Below are 17,612 nucleotides of genomic sequence, written 5' to 3'. Positions count from 1 at the left end.
ATTACCCACCTTGAATCCTCTACGCTACGATGAGGCTCTGTTAATGCGTTGTCATGCGCAGGCACAGGCACTAGTAGAGCGTGAAACACCGAAGCACTGAGCTTTTGCACCCGCTGTTGGGTGGCTGGCCTTTCACTGCCCCGTGTACCCACCTCCCTCTCGTAAATGTGTCGCATGATAGCAAAAGGAATCTCAGAGCAAGTCTAGCATTGATCCAAGTTGTCACTGACAAATGCCTGGCCTTTGTTTCCTGTATTGATTGTGTCTGCTTGAGGCAACGGCCATTCAATGCAACTGCTTTTGCGCATGTGACAAGTGTTTTTTTTTTTTTATTGAACAATAAACAAGTTAAGCATTTAAAAAATATATATATATTGCCATACAAGTTTTTCATATTGGTCGGTGTCTATAAGTATTGATATTTCTTATGACCTATTGAAATATGTACCAGGAGAAAAATATTGTATTTTTTCCGGACTATAAGGCGCACTTAAAATCCTTCTTTCCCCTCAAAACTCAACAGTGCGCCTTTATAACCCGGTGCGCCTAATGTAAGAAATAATTCTGGTTTGGCTTACTGACCTCAAAGCTATTTTATTTGGTACATGGTGTAATGATAAGTGTGACCAGTAGATGGCAGTCAAACATAAGAGATATGTGTAGACTGCAATATGACTCAAGTAAACACCAACATTTTATATATTCTATTGAAAATAGAGAACATTACACAGGGCGCTCAAAAATCTATCAAAATGTTTTAGTACGACTTTGGTAAGCTATGAAGCCGCACCGCTTGATGGATTGTACTGTATTTCAACATACGAGTATTATTATGGTGTGTGTATAAGGTAAGACATATTATCTGGCGTTTTGTTTCGCAATATTATGCAAAAGCAACTTTTCTTACCTCCTGGTACCTGTTGATCTGTATTTGGGATCTGCACGAATCCTGAAAATTTGCGCGCGTCCGCCTTTGTAGTCCGTGACGACACCGTAGTTGATAAGCTTCTTTTTTGTCTATATCTTGTTGTTATGGGACATTCATCCTCTGCTGTTGCCATTTATAATATAAAGTAGTGTAAAGTTCTTACTTATATCTGCCATGAAAGCGCTAAAACAATACCGGTGTAGTGAGTTTACATTATTCACCCACAGAAATTTAGTTAATGGAGAGTTCCGGTCGGACGGTTTTTCACGGGACGCATTTTCGGCGGATGAGGAAATGCTGCTCTGTAATTGATTTAAGTAAAGTCTAAATGTCATTAAAACAGTTAGCTCCATCTTTTGACACTTCTTCCACTCCCGTCCTTGCACGCTACACCGCTACGACAAAGATGACAAGGAGAAGACGCTGCCGAATGTGAGCCACGTAAATAAGACCGCCCACAAAACGGCGCATCCTGAAGCGACTGTCAGAAAGCGGCTTGAAGATGATCTGTAAAACATCATCTATGCAACATTTTGACCAAAGAACCACCATTACATGTTATGTAGACCACAACGTTTTTTTACATTTAGAAAAAAATAATATGACTCCTTTTAATGCGCCCTATAATCCGGTGCGCCTTATATATGAAAAAAGATCGAAAATAGACCATACATCGGCGGTGCGCCTTATAATCCGGTGCGCCCTATGGTCCGGAAAATACGGTATTATAAATGTTACAATTTTTACTTAAAATGTAACCTTCCTTTGATTATAATGCCCTCAGCTATCAAGGCAGAAAGTCAATGAAATATCAATACAAGCATGGAAAACAATGTGAACAATTACAATAAACACTTAACAATAACCTTATTAAGGTTTAAAAAAAAACATGAATATGTAAGAAATGCCTAAAAGTGCAACAAAATAGTGCAGTGTGAAAATATAAAGTTGGATAAACCTGAGAAGAACAAGTATTTGCAGGTTTAGTGCCACAGAGTAATGTTGTGCAGCAAACATTATTAAATATTATATATTTGTATTATAATATTAATATTTGTATTATATTACAAATATTATTAGACCAAATTATTATTTTAAAAATAGCACAATTGTTATATTTAGTTATTTTTGTTATACAGTCTTACACTTTAGTTCCTACCTGTTTCCGTACATCCAAATAGGGAACGGACGTGTGTTGATAAGAAAAGATGAGGTCCGTTTGTAAAAATCAAAAAAATCAAAAAAACTGCCATACTGTGTAGGTGACTTTTCCTGTTTTATCCACTATTTCTTCACTCTCTGCAGCACTAATTTGTAAATTATTTTGCTTTCTAAAGACAATCGAAAGCAAGATGGTGCAACCAAAAGTGATGGTTGATACTGTTACGCGTTTGGCTGTTTAGCGTGTCCCTCCCATTTCACAACCACTCCCTGTTTGGTGAGCTTACCAGACCGCGAGTGCTTTTGATTATGCAACCAACCAAGTTTTATTCTTTCCGTTTTGTCCGACCCAAAACATTTTATCGAACGCATTTTATATTGATAAGATTACATGTCTATCGCGATATATATTGATATCGTTCTATCCACCCAGCCTTACAAGTGATACTGTGTCCCTCGATACCTCGACGTGTATGTCCCTTTAAGAAGAAAAAAACATGTCACCGATACAGCCTTGTCTTTTTACTGTGAAGTGCCAAACTGTGTTTATCAGGAAACATGTCTTTTGGCTCACAAGTGACAGACTTAGACAAACTTTATTGATCCACAAGGGAAATTGCTCGTACTGGAAGAAGTGTGCCGTGTTTAATGGCGGTTCCCTGGGCACCACACCTACTGTTTGTGGGATGGGTTCTCGGGGAGGCTGGGGCCGTACTCTGGCTCCTGCACACACTGGGAGTCAAATGTATTGTACATGCAAATTCACATATACTCACACACATACATACAGACATACATAGGTACCTACGCTCCCACATACATATACAAATAAATACAGTACATATTTACACACTCAAAGTTCGTACATCCACACGCACATTCATTATACAAACATACTGTATACACATACTGTACATATACATTCACTGTAAAAACATACATATACACATACTGTACATATACATTCACTGTACAAACACACACATACATTCACTGTACAAACACACACATACATATACTGTACATATACATTCACTGTACAAACACACATTTACACATACTGTACATATACATTCACTGTTCAAACACACATACTGTATACACATACTGTACATATACATTCGCTGTACACACATATACACATACTGTACATATGCATTCACTGTACAAGCACACATACACATACGGTACATATACAAGTACATATGCACACATACACTCATGCACATAATCACGTTTCATCAAACATATATTAACGTTGTTGCCCTAGGGTAAACTGGGTATAACACATGGCACACTGACAAAGCTTAACCTATTGTTACTATAACAATCTACAAGGTTAAGGTTGCTTCTCTTTCTTCCCCTCCATTTTTCTGCATTCTTTCGTATCTCAAGTTATCATTACGTATATGTATTGTTGCATTTGAACAATTGTATTGTTGATAATAAAGGTAAAGTACTGGTATTGTTTATTATCAATAGCACTATTTCTATTGGTAATCATATTGCTCCATTTTTAGTGTAATAATGCTCATTGTAATTTCTGTATTTTTTTTTTTTTTTAATTTTCGCTAACTGCTTATTTGCTATTACTTTTACCATCATATTTGTACATGTCGTATTTGCTGATGTTGCTCTGTTGTTGTTGTTGTTGTTGTTGTTGTTGTGTTTGCTGTTGTTGTTTTTGTCTCTCTGTCTAATCCCCCTCTTGTCCCCACAATTCCCCCCTCTGTCTTCCTTTTTCTCTCTTTCTATCCCCTCCTTGGCCCGGCTGCACCAAATGATAATATAAATACATTTAATAAAGTCAAAATACAAGTAAGGCAACAAGAGAAGTATCCTACACTTCTCTTTTGTAAAGTAAATCTGAACAGCCGATATGGGCATCTACATCTACTATATGATTTGCCCGAGAAGCTGGGCAGGACATTATTAAAAAAAAAAGAAAAATAAATAAATAAATAAAAATGGCGGTTTTTCGTCGACATCATCGTTCCAAATTAAAGTGAGAAAAAGGAAAAGTTCCGAAGTGTGGGATCATTTTGATCATAAGCTAAATGTTATTTTCTGTTTACTGTTTAGCCCTTTGACAAGTTGCATGTTTCATATTCTTTTCTGCATAGCTATTTGTTTACAAAAAATTATATTTGCTAACTATTTTACACACTCACTGGCTATATTGAGACTTACACATCACTACTGTACAGTACATACAATTATATAACTATTCCACGCTTGAAAAATAATTCAAATAAATACTCAAAACATTTGACATTCATGTCCGTAAAAGTAAACATCTAAACTCAATTGTGTGTATAAATAGCGCAGCATTCGTTATTTTTTAGTTAGTAGTTATACAGTTTTTGCAGTAAATGCAAGAGAACATGCATAATGCAATGTTATTAAGTCATAAAGTGCACTGATGAGATTGTCACCAGAGAGTGAAATAGAATATATATGCTCCGAATGAATGGTGAGTGCTCAACATAAAGCAGGTTGTTGTATTATGTTTGGCAGTTTTGATCAGTGCTCCTATGTTTCGGGTATGCAACGGTATGTTCTTTTTCTGCTGATTTATTTTCGAGACATTTGTTTCAGCAGCACAAGAGCACAAAATGTAGGTCAGTCATGTTTAATTCAAATGTCTCCCTTTTAAAGGTAACAGTTTTCTTTGCTCCAAAAGTTATGTGGTTTCTTAAACGCTTTTACCTTCCTGTGCACTTTCCTTTGCATACCTTCCCCCAACCAAACACCTCCTATGTGCAGCCAGTGAAGACATGTAACGTATGGACCCCCTCATTCGCATGTTTTGAACGGTATTAGGGGTGACCCGATTCGGTGTTGATATCGAATATCTGTTCGATATCAGCAAAAAATAACCATGGGGTTGTATCAGTTTGCATCTAAAGTCTTCGGTATAAGTGTTCCGATACAAACAATTAACCAGTTAATATCTAAATGACATCCTATAAGCACACAATGTTGGTTTTTTATTATAGTCAAGTCGTTTACATGAAGTAAATAGGCTAGCTAGCAACTACACAACAGCTAAGCACACGGTAGCACACAAGCTAAACCTCAGTATTGCGTCCTCAATTGAACAATAGTGCAGTAAAAAACTGCATGTTTGTCAATATAAACAAGTATCAAATAATTAGTTGCATATTTTTTACACATACAAAGTCTCCAAGGGAGAATGAAGTGTATTCGAAAGTATACAATAACAAACGTGTCCACATCATTCCACTTACTGCGTCTTGAGCTTAATTTACTCGTTACTTACTTACTGAATAATAGCATTATAATTTTTCACGAGTACTTTTTTGTACTTGACAACGCCGTTAGCGAGACATTTGATTTAATGTGGAGCGCTGCTTTTGATCTGGTTATATGTCAACAAGACAGTGTCAGATGCACAGCAAGTTCAATGCAAGAAATATACGTTTACTAATGAAAGCAACAACCAGCACAACTCTAAAATGAACTTGATATCAAACACGAAGCAACATCACACAGCAAACACACATGTAAATACACGCACATACATACGCCGACTACTACTTTGAGAGAATAATGAACAACAAATTAATGACTGATTTGACAAGCTTGCAATCCTACAGTACCTCTTTTGTGGACAAGGGAGACTACAGCCATGGAAGCACATTCAATCTCCTTTCTAATTATTATTTACACAATCCAGTAAAAAGATTCAACTGTGAGTTTGAGCTACCAAACACAGCTGAGCTAATACTGCTCTGTCTGGGCGATGTCACATGTCACTTGGCACCGCCTTTTAAAGGTACACGCGCGCACTCTGCTCTCATGAAACGTCTCAACTGCATATGCCAGATATTTGAAGTTTAAAAAAATAAAAATAAAACATTGATTACTTCCCCCAGTATTTCATCATATTTATTACAGAGTAATTAAATTACTTTTTGGGCAAAGTAACGAGTAACTCTAAGTTTTAAAAAAAAATGTTCCAAATACCGTGTATCGAAAGTGGAAAAGTTGTATCGGGACACCCCTAAAGGAACTCATGTGAATTGTTGGCTTGGATGACATTTGAAGGTGTGTTTACTTTGTCGTCACAGCAGACTATTAAAATGACTTGGGGACGGCGTGGCGAAATTGATAGAGTGGCTGTGCCAGCAATCGGAGTGTTGCTGGTTACTGGGGTTCAATTCCCACCTTCTACCTTCCTAGTCACGTCCGTTGTGTCCTTGGGCAAGACACTTCACCCTTTGCCTCTGATGGCTGCTGGTTGGCGCCTTGCATGGCAGCTCCCGCCATCAGTGTGTGAATGTGTGTGTGAATGGGTAAATGTGGAAATACTGTCAAAGCGCTTTGAGTACCTTGAAGGTAGAAAAGCGCTATACAAGTATAACCCATTTATCATTTATTTATCATTTACTTGTTTGCTGTCTGTGGGGAAAAGCTTTAGCATAGATAGTGTGGATGGAGCCTGCCATGTTTTGCTTTGTTATGTTCCTCAGCGGGCATTTTGAGGAAGCATGAGTCTCTGTGATGATGGCTGTGTTTATTTTCTTTCATTTTTTTGGATGAAATTCTCTGGTCAGAGAGCAAAAAGTTCAGTCACTTAATGCATTTTTAAAAGCTCAGTCACTTGGGAGAAGTGTTTTGAATGCATCCTGTTTTTGTGATGGTGTAGCTGGATGCTTTCGATTCATTTGTGAATTTTATATACGTGTGCATATGGTTTCACCTCCTGCACCCTGCTCGACAGTCTAACACCAGGCTAAGGCTTGTTCGCAGCCTGGCAATATGTGAGGAGTCCTTCCCTTGTCCAATTCTTGAGCCGTCAGCCGCACCTCAGGTAAAAACTCCCTGAGCGCACTGTACCCCTCGCCCTTCATCTCAGACATCCCATCCACCAGATGCATGCGCCGCGCCGACATGTGCCTCGCTACTTTCGCGGCCCAAGTCACACATCACGCAGCTGCGCTGGAAGTGCTGAGCGGGGATCAGTTCTTCATTTCAGCTCATTAAAATTGAGATGGAGGACCTCCAGCGCACCATTAGCAGCCTTCTTCTGACAGCTGTGATTGAATACCTGGCCAGCGCAGACCGATGAAAGCGTCATATCATCAAAACACAAATAGCAAGCGAGACGGTAATTTGTTAATTCAACTCTTTTGCTGCTTCCATCTTGGCAAAGCCCCCTGCCGTCCCCCACCTTCTGATCAAACTAAACTCCATTAAATGCCACTCTGCACTGCTAATGATGTATTCACACACACGCACACACACAGGTGTGTTCATTCTGTGATTAGGCCAGTCAGCACCATGCCCCATAACCAGAGGGCAATGTTATTCCCGCCGTGCTCTCTCATCGCCCGCACTCCCACGACGTCCTGTATTACTGCCATCAATCATGTCGAGGAAATTGCAATTTCCGCACATCAGCTACCGAGCGCTACGTACTGCCCTAATTGAATACTCCTATTCCCCCCGTTGCCGTTATTGGTGCAGGTAGGGAAAAAATTTGGAATAAAGGACACATTCAGGCCTTAAGATTGCAATCCTGTCGAGACCGGTGTTCCTTTTTCACTGCCACACAATATTCTGAACATGTCAGTGTAATATTGCATGAATGTTACTCAGTCTAATGCAGCAATGCTTCAATGGAGAAACGAAAATGTGCCAGTTCACATGAAACACAACTAGCATGAGCAAAATCAGGAAGAGAACATAGTATGGTTGTACGGTGTACCGGTACTAATATAGTATTGCGGTAGTAATGAATTTAAAAACGGTACTATTCTTTGTTTGAAAAGTACCGGTTCCCAACAGGCATGACGGCGCGTCGTCACGTCGTGACATTGCTGGGTTTACGAGGAAATGAGCATGTTCGGCAGCGCACAATCACGAAGTACTTACAAGCAGACACAGTGTGTAGACAGAAAAGGAAGAATGGACGCATTTTGGCCTAAAAACTGACTATATAGGTAAAATTATAACACTACCGCCCTAAGGAAGAGGTTCTTTAAGACATGACTAGCTAGCTAGTAGCGAACATCCATCCGCAGTCGGCAGTGTTTTAGCTACTTCTAAATCACTAATCCTTGAATAAAGTGAGTTTCTTACAAATATCATCCCTGCTGGACGAGGAATAGCTAAACATGCTTCACTACACACCTTAGGAGGATACAATAGGTCAACGGCGTCACCGCTAACAAAAGAGTGCGCGCGTGAATGTAAACAAACGCCATGGGTGGATCTACACCTGACATCCACTCTAATGATACCAAGTACAATAACTTATCTAGTCAATACTACTATGATTACATCTATATTCTCTATAGTCACAAAATATTTTTTTCCTTTTTTTAAAATTCATATTATGTTTATAAACTCAGGAAATATGTCCCTGGACACATGAGGACTTTGAATATGACCAATGCATGATCCTGTAACTACTTGGTATCGGATCGATACCTAAATTTGTGGTATCATCCAAAATTAATGTAAAGTATCAAATAGAAGAATAATTGATTATTACATTTTAACATAAGTGTAGATAGAAAATGTTGAAATGGAAAATAAGCAGATAATAACAGTAAATGAACAAGTGGAATAATAATCAATTTTTACAGCTTGTCCCTCATAATGTTGACAAAATAATAGAATGAGAAATGACACAATATGTTACTGCATATGTCAACAGACTAATTAGGAGCCTTTGTTTGTTTACTTACTACTAAAAGACAAGTTGTCTAGTATGTTCACTATTTTATTTAAGGACAAAATTGTTCTTTGATTGCAATAAGAAACGTGTTTAATGTACCGTACGATTTTTTGTTAAAATGAAGCTAATAATGCCATTTATTGTGGTCTGCTTTATTTAGAAAAATATCAAAGTATCAAAATACATTTTGGTACCGGTACCAAAATATTGGTATCGGGACAACCCTTGAACATAGTTGTCAAATTGTTTATAGTTGTGAAGACTGAGCTGCCAGTTTTTTACTGCAAAATCAAATAAATAAATAAAAAAGATATTTAAATGCATAGGTAATTGTCCAGGGGTTTCAAACAAATTTTTAGCTTTGGGGCCAGATGGGTCAAATCATGGCATAATATCTTAAAAGTACATCTACTACACCTAATTGTTTTGTTTTACGTCGGCCCAAAATAGAGCAGGCACATCCTGAAAATGTACATATCACGAATAATCCTCTTGACAAAACACTTGACGTTAGTTGAAAATTCTGAGGAAAAAATTGTGGCAGTTTCAAAAACACCATTATAAACACAAATTAACTTAGACTTAATCTCGGTGTATTTACAAACCAATTAAACTTTAAGTCACAGCCCATCTCTGATTGAACAAAAAACAAAATAAAGGATAAATAAAAACTCTTCTATCAACTACCTCATTTGTCATTTCCACATATTAGTCCTGTGCTAACTCAACAAACCATACAAACTGATGTAGAAACTATTCAACCTTCTAGGCATCAGTGTATTGATAGAAAAATAAAAGCTGTGCAATGTGTGAACAATTTTTAACTAACCAAAAATAAAAACTTATAAGACTGACAGTATTGCAGTAAATCACACACGGTTCACTTTCTTTAAATTTCCATAGAAGGCAATCATTTCCACAGAACTATATCAATGTACAGTGTCTCATGCTGCATTTTAAGTGGGGTTACCAATTGCTTATTTTACTCCTGCTTGTTTTACGTTGGATCGAGGGGGAGGAGTCGCAGCCCCACTATATCGTGTAACTCTTGCTTAGTATAAACTATTTGCTTGCCTAAAATAATTGCTATTGCGACATCTAAAGGACACACTTAGAATTTTGTTTAATTTAAAAATGCAACCAAATTTTACGACTGGCAAACTCATCTCGCGGGCATGTTTGGCATCCTGATATAGGCAATTATACACGGTTACATTCTGTCATAAATGCGATGTGGCCCTCAGTGAAAATTGGTTTGACGCCCCTGGTTTAGTTGTGTATGTAAATATTGTATATTATGAAAGGGAATAAGTGAATAATTTGAGTATTTAATTGATAATGTTTTTTCTGCTATCTTGTGTTTTTGTCTGAGTTATAATTGTGATAAAAATTGTAAGTATTTCGGTATCAGCGTTGGTGTGACCAATACTGCCATAGTAACTCCTTGGTATTGAATCGATACCCAAATTTGCAGTATTGATCAAAACGAATGTAAACTAGCAAAACACAAGAGGAATAACTTCTTGATACATTTGAACAGAAGTGCAGATACAACCATGTTACAGCAGAGTGTAAGCAGATATTAACAGAAATAGTAGAAATGTGAAATAATACAACCGGGTAGGACACATCGTTACCACATACATTAGCAGCTGAATTAAGGGGCTTTTTGTAACTCGTTTTGAAATGGTCCCATTTATGTACATGCAGGCATGTGATTTTTCCGTCTATTGTCGGAAATCATTATTTTTTATCTCTGTAAAGATAATTAAAAAATATTTTCCGTTTTTCTTCGTTTTTTGCCGACCTACAATGTGTGTTAAAATCTTGATCCGTCTCTTTGCCATACCTGCCAACAACTACGGTTTTCCTGTAATGAGTACGGTTTTTGTTAATCCAGGGGTAAAAACTACGGTTTTCTACTAAAAATTAACTTAAAAATCAAATCAACCTAGCGGAGCAACTCCACGGGCAGGGCACAAAATATACGGGAAACATCAATGATGATTGGTTGGTTTACGTATAAGAACATCCATGACTTGTTGGTTGGCTTACTATGATGAGTCACGATTGGTTAAGATTAGGGCAAAACATTAGGGACAGGCCAATCAGAGGCAAGATAGGGCGGGTCATGGAACCAGGAAGGGAAGTCACAACAGACATCCCAAATGACGAGACAGTCGGAGAATAGAAGAGGGAATATTCAAGCGGGCGATTTATATATATATATTTTTTTAAAACTAGTGGAAGATGGCAGAGAGATTTTCTTTACATTTTTCTTTTAGCGATGTCGACGACGTCCAGGAAACCCACAATGTGTCTACTTGGCTACATTTAGACAAATGTATGCATTGGATAAAACAATGACCAACACATTCTTTTTAGTTGTTTACCATGTAAGACCAAGTCAAAACTGCTCTCGACATGGAAGACGTGGAATACACATTGAAGAACACACATGTTTGTGGCAGACACGTGATGACTTTTACTACAGTATAGCCTGTTTTAAATGCTACTTTTATTTTCATTGGTGTTTTACAACAAGACAGTAGCTGACATTTTGTTCATTACTTCTACTGTTTATATTTTGACATTGAATAGTTGAATAATTTTGAATCATGAACAACATGACTGCAAGATATCTATTTCATGCTATAAGTTAAGTTAAAGTTCCAATGATTGTCACACATGCTAGGTGTGGTGAAATTTGTCCTCCGCATTTGACCCATCCCCTTATTCACCACCTGGGAGGTGAGGGGCGCAGTGAGCAGCAGCGGTGGCCGCGCCCGGGAATCATTTTGGTGATTTAACCCCCAATTCCAACCCTTGATGCTGAGTTAAGTTAAAGTACCAATGGTTGTCACACACACTAGGTGTGGTGAGATTATCCACTAGGTGTGGTGAGATTATCCTCTGCATTTGACCCATCACCCTCAGCCCCTAGGAGGTGAAGTGATCACCCTCGGGTATCATTTTGGCGATTTAACCCCCAATTCCAGTGCCAAGCAGGGAGGTAATGAGTCCCATTTCTATAGTCTTTGGTATGACTCAGCCAGGGTTTGAACTCACGACCTACCGATCTCAAGGCGGACACTCTAACCACAAGGCCACTGAGCAGGTATAAATCACAAATGGATATACAGATAAAGGAAGTTAGCAAATAGAATAAACATTGTTTGTACTCTTTATGATGTTTGCATTTGGAGCAGTTAGACGGGGAGAGGGAGTCGAAGAGGCAAAAATTGGCTCCCCTTGTCCCCCCACAAGGCTGGACCTGCGGCCGCCAGGCCCCCGGCTTATTTTCAGTCTTTTTCATTAAGTTGAAATCACATGCCTCTATATGCAAAATAATATATTGTGAGGTATAGCGTTATCGCAAGTGACTGCAGTATATACCGTGATATAGATTTGGGGCCATATTGCCCATCCTTCGTATACATAATATACACACGCACAGTATGTACCACTAGGGATGATACTCGAAACCGGTTTTCCCGGTTGTTCGATAAGAAAAGAACCGAGTCCTCGGACTCGAATCCCTTTTTGAGAATTGGTACCCGTTATCGAGACCACTATAGTAAAGAAAAGGAGTTGGTTCTTTATTCGAATCCCTCGGAACGAATCCCCTCCCGACCAGAAATGCCCTGTGAGACATCACAAGAAATTACGTCATGTAGCTCAGTCATTAGGCGCAGATAGGGAAAGCAGGAAAAACAATGGACCAGAAAAAGCGCTCCAAGGTGTAATAAAGTTAAAAACAAAAGGTATAATCCAATGAATAACTTTACTGAGAGATTTGAGCAGGGTACAAACACACTTTTACGACCAACCGGAAACATAGCAACCAGGCTAGCAACGCACCTCCTTTACGGCAGCTGTCGCAACGTTCTTAAAGCAACCGCAGCACATACATATATATATACAACATATATGACATGATCTCCCTTTTTTAACTTTTGTTTTTCTTTCCTTGTAAACAAAACAAAATCACACTGTATATGTGTTGTCTGTCTAATTATAAATAAAGCAGACGAGGCGTGTTTGCTGAGTTCTTGACGTTTACTTTCACAGCGTGCTCATAACCTCATTCTTACGTGACGACATGCAACAACACTTTTCGGGGCTACCGCGCATGCTTGTCACTCCCGTTGCATGCTGGGTAGTGTAGTTGTTATATTCCCTAGCCTAGCTCATAACATCACATCTTTTCCCCTATAAAGAAATAATGTTAACTCAATAAAGTGTATTTCTTTTTTTAGCTTTAACTTTTCATTTTTTAGCATCTGTCATAGAATTTTCTTTCAATAAAGAAATAAAGTGAAAAAATGTCAAAGCATCATAACAAAGTTATGTCAAATAGCATCAGAAGTGCACTTTTTGGAGAGCTGTATTTTAAGTTTTGTGCCCAAGGGACTGATTTTATTTAACACTATATTATTATTTATACACCTATAGTGATCACAGAGACAGGTTGTTTTTGTGTTACTGTATATATTTGTTTTTCTAAAAAATCCCACTTAATATACTTTTGGTAACAACAGTCAATATTTATTTATTTTATTTTATTTTTTAGGGGGGAAACAGTCAATATTTATTTATTTATTAGATTTTATTTTTTTATTAAATAATAAATGTGAGCTTTTGTTAAACCAAATTTTGTGTGTTTTTTTCCATATACAATAACCTATCTGGACTCGATAAAAGAATCGATAAGGAATCGGTTCGATAAGAGGATTCGATAATAGGCTCGAACTCGATAATTTCTTATCAAACATCATCCCTATGTACCACTACCACTTTTTTGTAGGAGTTTTGATCAACATACTTGTCAGATTCCCACTGTTTGTGGAGGGATGGGACACTAAACAGGAGAGCGATTTTGTTATATTATATTATATTGTTCCTAATTTCTAACAAATGACAAAATTCCAGCATATTTGGGACTATCTCCAAAAATCAGTGGAGGGCATTTGCCCTGAGTGTGTGTCTATTCACAAATAAAGCACAAGGTAAATCAGTGTTTTAAATGTTTAAAAAGTCAAACTTTGAAGCACCGTATGTCGACCAACACGAGTATCAAAGGTCGCTCGCACCAGTGCAGCAAAGAAAAATGAGTCCTCTCAGGCATTGCCAGACCGCAGCTCGTTATTTGTAAATTTGCCATTGTTCTGTACCAGACATCACTGTCACTCCCTCGCTGTCAAACTGTTAGCGGTAACAAAGAGCTGTATAGATCCATAGACTGTCCAAATTGTCTCGACGTCCTGAAAACATCTGCCCTTACTTTGTATGCCTGCCTGTCAATTCCAATCAACGGCCAATAGTCTCTGAATACATGCTGTAGTTTTTGTTTCAGACTGACAGCATGTTCATTACACATTCAGAAGTCCATCACTTTCCTGCTGTTTTCCCCGCTTTATCTTGAGGTAAATGGGTGTCAGGAAACAAATGAGGCAGCTCTCAACAGATGCACATCAACCGAGGGTGGCATTAAGCGACAACCGTCGCCGTTTCTTGCCAGAATAATTTTTTTTCCCCGGTTATTATTTTGATGGGCACGAATAGGAACTTGCTGTCGCTCACGCGGTACCCTCGACTCCTATTTACTTTTTCCTCCGAATCCCACTCAAGGCAATTCGCTGATAGGAGCTCTCATTAGCATATTGTATTTGACAAATATTCTCAGCCCCTTCGAATTAAACAAACATTGCATCTCATTATCTGGCTGTGCAGATGTTGCAGGGGTCCCTCTCGGGACACTTTTATTGGTTTTGGACTGCTCTCCCACCCCGAGGTTACCCTCCTCACACACTCGTTCATTAGTTCACACAAGCATACACATCTTGCGCTGTTGGTGCACTGGTAACCCTCTCATGTACTTTCATGTAAAGTTGCCTAAAAAGTAGGGATGCACACAAAAAATATATATTAAACTAATTTTTAGGGAGGGTCACATTGAAGTTGTGGCTAATTGTAACAGTATATATTAATGAATATAAATGTAAATTAGTCTCGTTACAGAATTTGCATAGGCATTTGTGTTTGATTATGTTTTTTACCAGCAGATTGAAGGTTAACTTTTGTTCATATCCAAATTTTAATTGACACGCATGTATTTATTTTTGATAACCCCCAAAAAATGCTTGGAATATCTTGTTGCATGCTAGTTCAGAAGATACAACGCAGTAGGAGTGCACAAAAAATTGATTCACATTCGATTCTAATCAAAATAATTTATTAATTCCGATTCTAAATCGATTTTTAATTTTCAAAAATCGATTTTTATAATAAAAAAATTCAAATTATCTTTTTAAAAAATATACATTTTCAGAATAAAAATATTAAACAACTATTGTTGATATAATTCTTTTTGTAATTCTTGTTATTATTATTAATTAATACAAAGTATTGCAAAGCTGGGACTGTGCTGGAGTTAAGTTCCCTCCGTTTTCTTGAATTATATTAACATTTAGGGATTTTTGGAAATAACATTTTAAAAATACGTCTTTTAAGCCAACACTGCGCATATAAATCATATGTCAACAGCCAACTTAAAACCTGTTTTCAAAAGATTTTATTATAAATTATATACCAAATAATATACTGTATTGCAAGAATCGTGTCGAATCGAGAATCGATTCTGAATCGAATTGTCATCCCCAAGAATCGGATTTACATTGCCCAAAGAGTCCCACTTCTAATATGCAGTCTTTTTTCCAGTCAAAATTAAAAGAACAAATACATTTAGCCAGAAAGTATTTTATTGACGCAGATTATTTCCAGCCTTTGGCGAGCCACATTAAATGTCAGGCCACATCTGGCCTCCGGGCCTTGAGTTTGACACTTGTGACCTAGAGCTTCTCATGACCGATAACGTATACCCATTTATTTTTAAATTTAGTTTTAAGTATAGTTTGTGGAAAAAGAGTCAAACAAAGTTGATTTTGACGAAGTGTATGTGTAGATTTGTCCTAACATTGGTAAAGGGCTGGTCGTCCAGCGCCATCACTTCTTAATGAAATCACAGATCAATTTAGCCCTCTGGTCATCTGTTAAACTTAAATCAATTTTCAAACGCTGCGGAAATGATTTTGGGACTGGCTTGCAAAACACTGTTGTAGCAATGCTGCCGTTTGATAAGGTTTGATGTGTTGAAGCGCCTTTTTTTTCTCTCTCTTTACGGAACGTTTGTGGAACATTAGGTGCAAATAGCACTTAAAGGGGACCTATGATGATTTTAATACACTTCCTTGTGGTCTAGATGATATGTATTAGATATGCTTTGGTGTAAATTTTTCCTCCACGGTCACATTTAAAACCTATTTTTTGAGGTTTTGGAGGTGTTCCCAAATTACAAAGGAAACCGCGCCCCACCCTCTCCAAAAGTGTCACCATTTATCTTTTTAGAATGTACACTGTTCCAGACCCAGTCGAAAATGAACTTCCGAAACCTTATATAGATTCACCCGGTAAAAACATTAAGTCCACCTGCACACTCTTTGATTGATGCAGAGTGTGCATAAAAAAAGCTGCTACGAGCAGCATTTACGTCACTGCATGTTGTATGCACATGCCAAAATTAGATGAATATTATACTGTGTCCTACCTTTTTTTCTCCATAGCCTGAAGCAGAGGCTCCTCCCCCTCTGGTTGAGAGCTTTACTTAATGTCCAAATAAGTACGTCCACCTCGCTGTGATTTGCAAAACCCTGCAAACAGAGGCACCCAAAACTGTGCAAGTTCACTTCATAATGCATTAACCTTATGATTTGACGCTTTTTCGTTGTTTAACACGAGTATCCGAAGGAAAAAAATACATAGATACAAAAAAAGGAACACGAGTATCCGACTTTGCAACAATATTTTTAATTCAGAAAATACGAAATTCATCATAGGTCGCTTTAAAATAATCTTATGAAACCGTGAAGAAGTCCCACACGATCGATGCCATGTTTGTTTACAAAGAGCTCGGGATGCTAACAACTTCCTACAAGGTAGGAGAAAAGGAGCGCTTGATTTGTTCACCCCAACCCCCCTACTGCACAATACAGGTAATCTTGCCTCTCTGGAACATTTTAGTTTAAAAATCGGTTAACTGAGCTATTTTTTAATGTTATCTGATTTATTTGTATAACATAATTCCTCAAATCGGTCTGATTAATTATTTGTACGATATTTATCGTGCACTAATAGCTATTATTCAACTGTATGGGTCTGTGGCGATAAAGAGCAGTGTTTGCGTTAACTACGGCCACTTTTTGTTCGGTCTCACTAAAAGCAACACCCACCGCAGGCTTGCAGTCACATTGCAGCATTTGTTTTTTGAACTTTTACAGCTACAACACAGAGAGGGATTACTGCTTGAATTTTAAGTAAGGAAATGTGCTGCGTTGTTTAATTTGGGAAGGGAATTCATGTTTTATTCAGATGGTTTAATAAAAACAGGCTAATCTGGAAGATTAATTGCCATCATGATGGCGGATTCAAGGATACAGGCACATCATTACTATCAAGGAGACAGGTTTGGGTGATAAACCATGAGGCTTTTAATGTCTAATAGTTGCCTGTTTTGTGCATTGCCAGTCTTAAATTAACCTTGAACTGCGGCTCCCATTTGAAAGCATCATTTACCTTTCAAAAGTGTTATTACTGATCATCTCTCCATGTTTGACTTTGACCCTGCGTCCAAAGTGACAGCAAGCTCTAACACGATTTTGTGTGGTCTGCTTGGCGAATCAATGGCTAAATCGAAGATGTGTCCTAAAGCCAACACAAATCTTGGGGAAAAAAGCTTTCAGATATGCTGCTCCATGG

At 37.9% G+C, this 17,612-nt stretch overlaps 1 protein-coding gene across 9 annotated transcripts in view; it reads left to right on the top strand.

Moving 5' to 3' along the window:
- Positions 1-17,612, top strand: part of LOC133657618 (R3H domain-containing protein 1-like) — a 101,957-nt gene that overhangs the window by 31,727 nt on the left and 52,618 nt on the right. For 8 of the 9 annotated variants that reach the window (XR_009827308.1, XM_062059160.1, XM_062059202.1 and 5 more), the window contains exons 4-5: positions 4,856-4,873; positions 6,837-6,926. The exons of the other annotated variant lie outside the window; for it this stretch is intronic. Coding sequence is in view for 7 of the 8 variants with exons in the window: in XM_062059160.1 (XP_061915144.1) it covers positions 4,856-4,873; positions 6,837-6,926 (108 nt within the window). In the remaining variant the exon portion in view is untranslated. The remainder of the gene's footprint in view (positions 1-4,855; positions 4,874-6,836; positions 6,927-17,612) is intronic. 9 annotated transcript variants of the gene reach the window in all.

This window comes from Entelurus aequoreus, linkage group LG01, assembly GCF_033978785.1.
Source record: "Entelurus aequoreus isolate RoL-2023_Sb linkage group LG01, RoL_Eaeq_v1.1, whole genome shotgun sequence".
Lineage (NCBI taxonomy): Eukaryota > Metazoa > Chordata > Actinopteri > Syngnathiformes > Syngnathidae > Entelurus > Entelurus aequoreus.
Note: the sequence above shows the minus strand (reverse complement) of the source record. Positions and strands in the feature narration are given on the sequence as shown.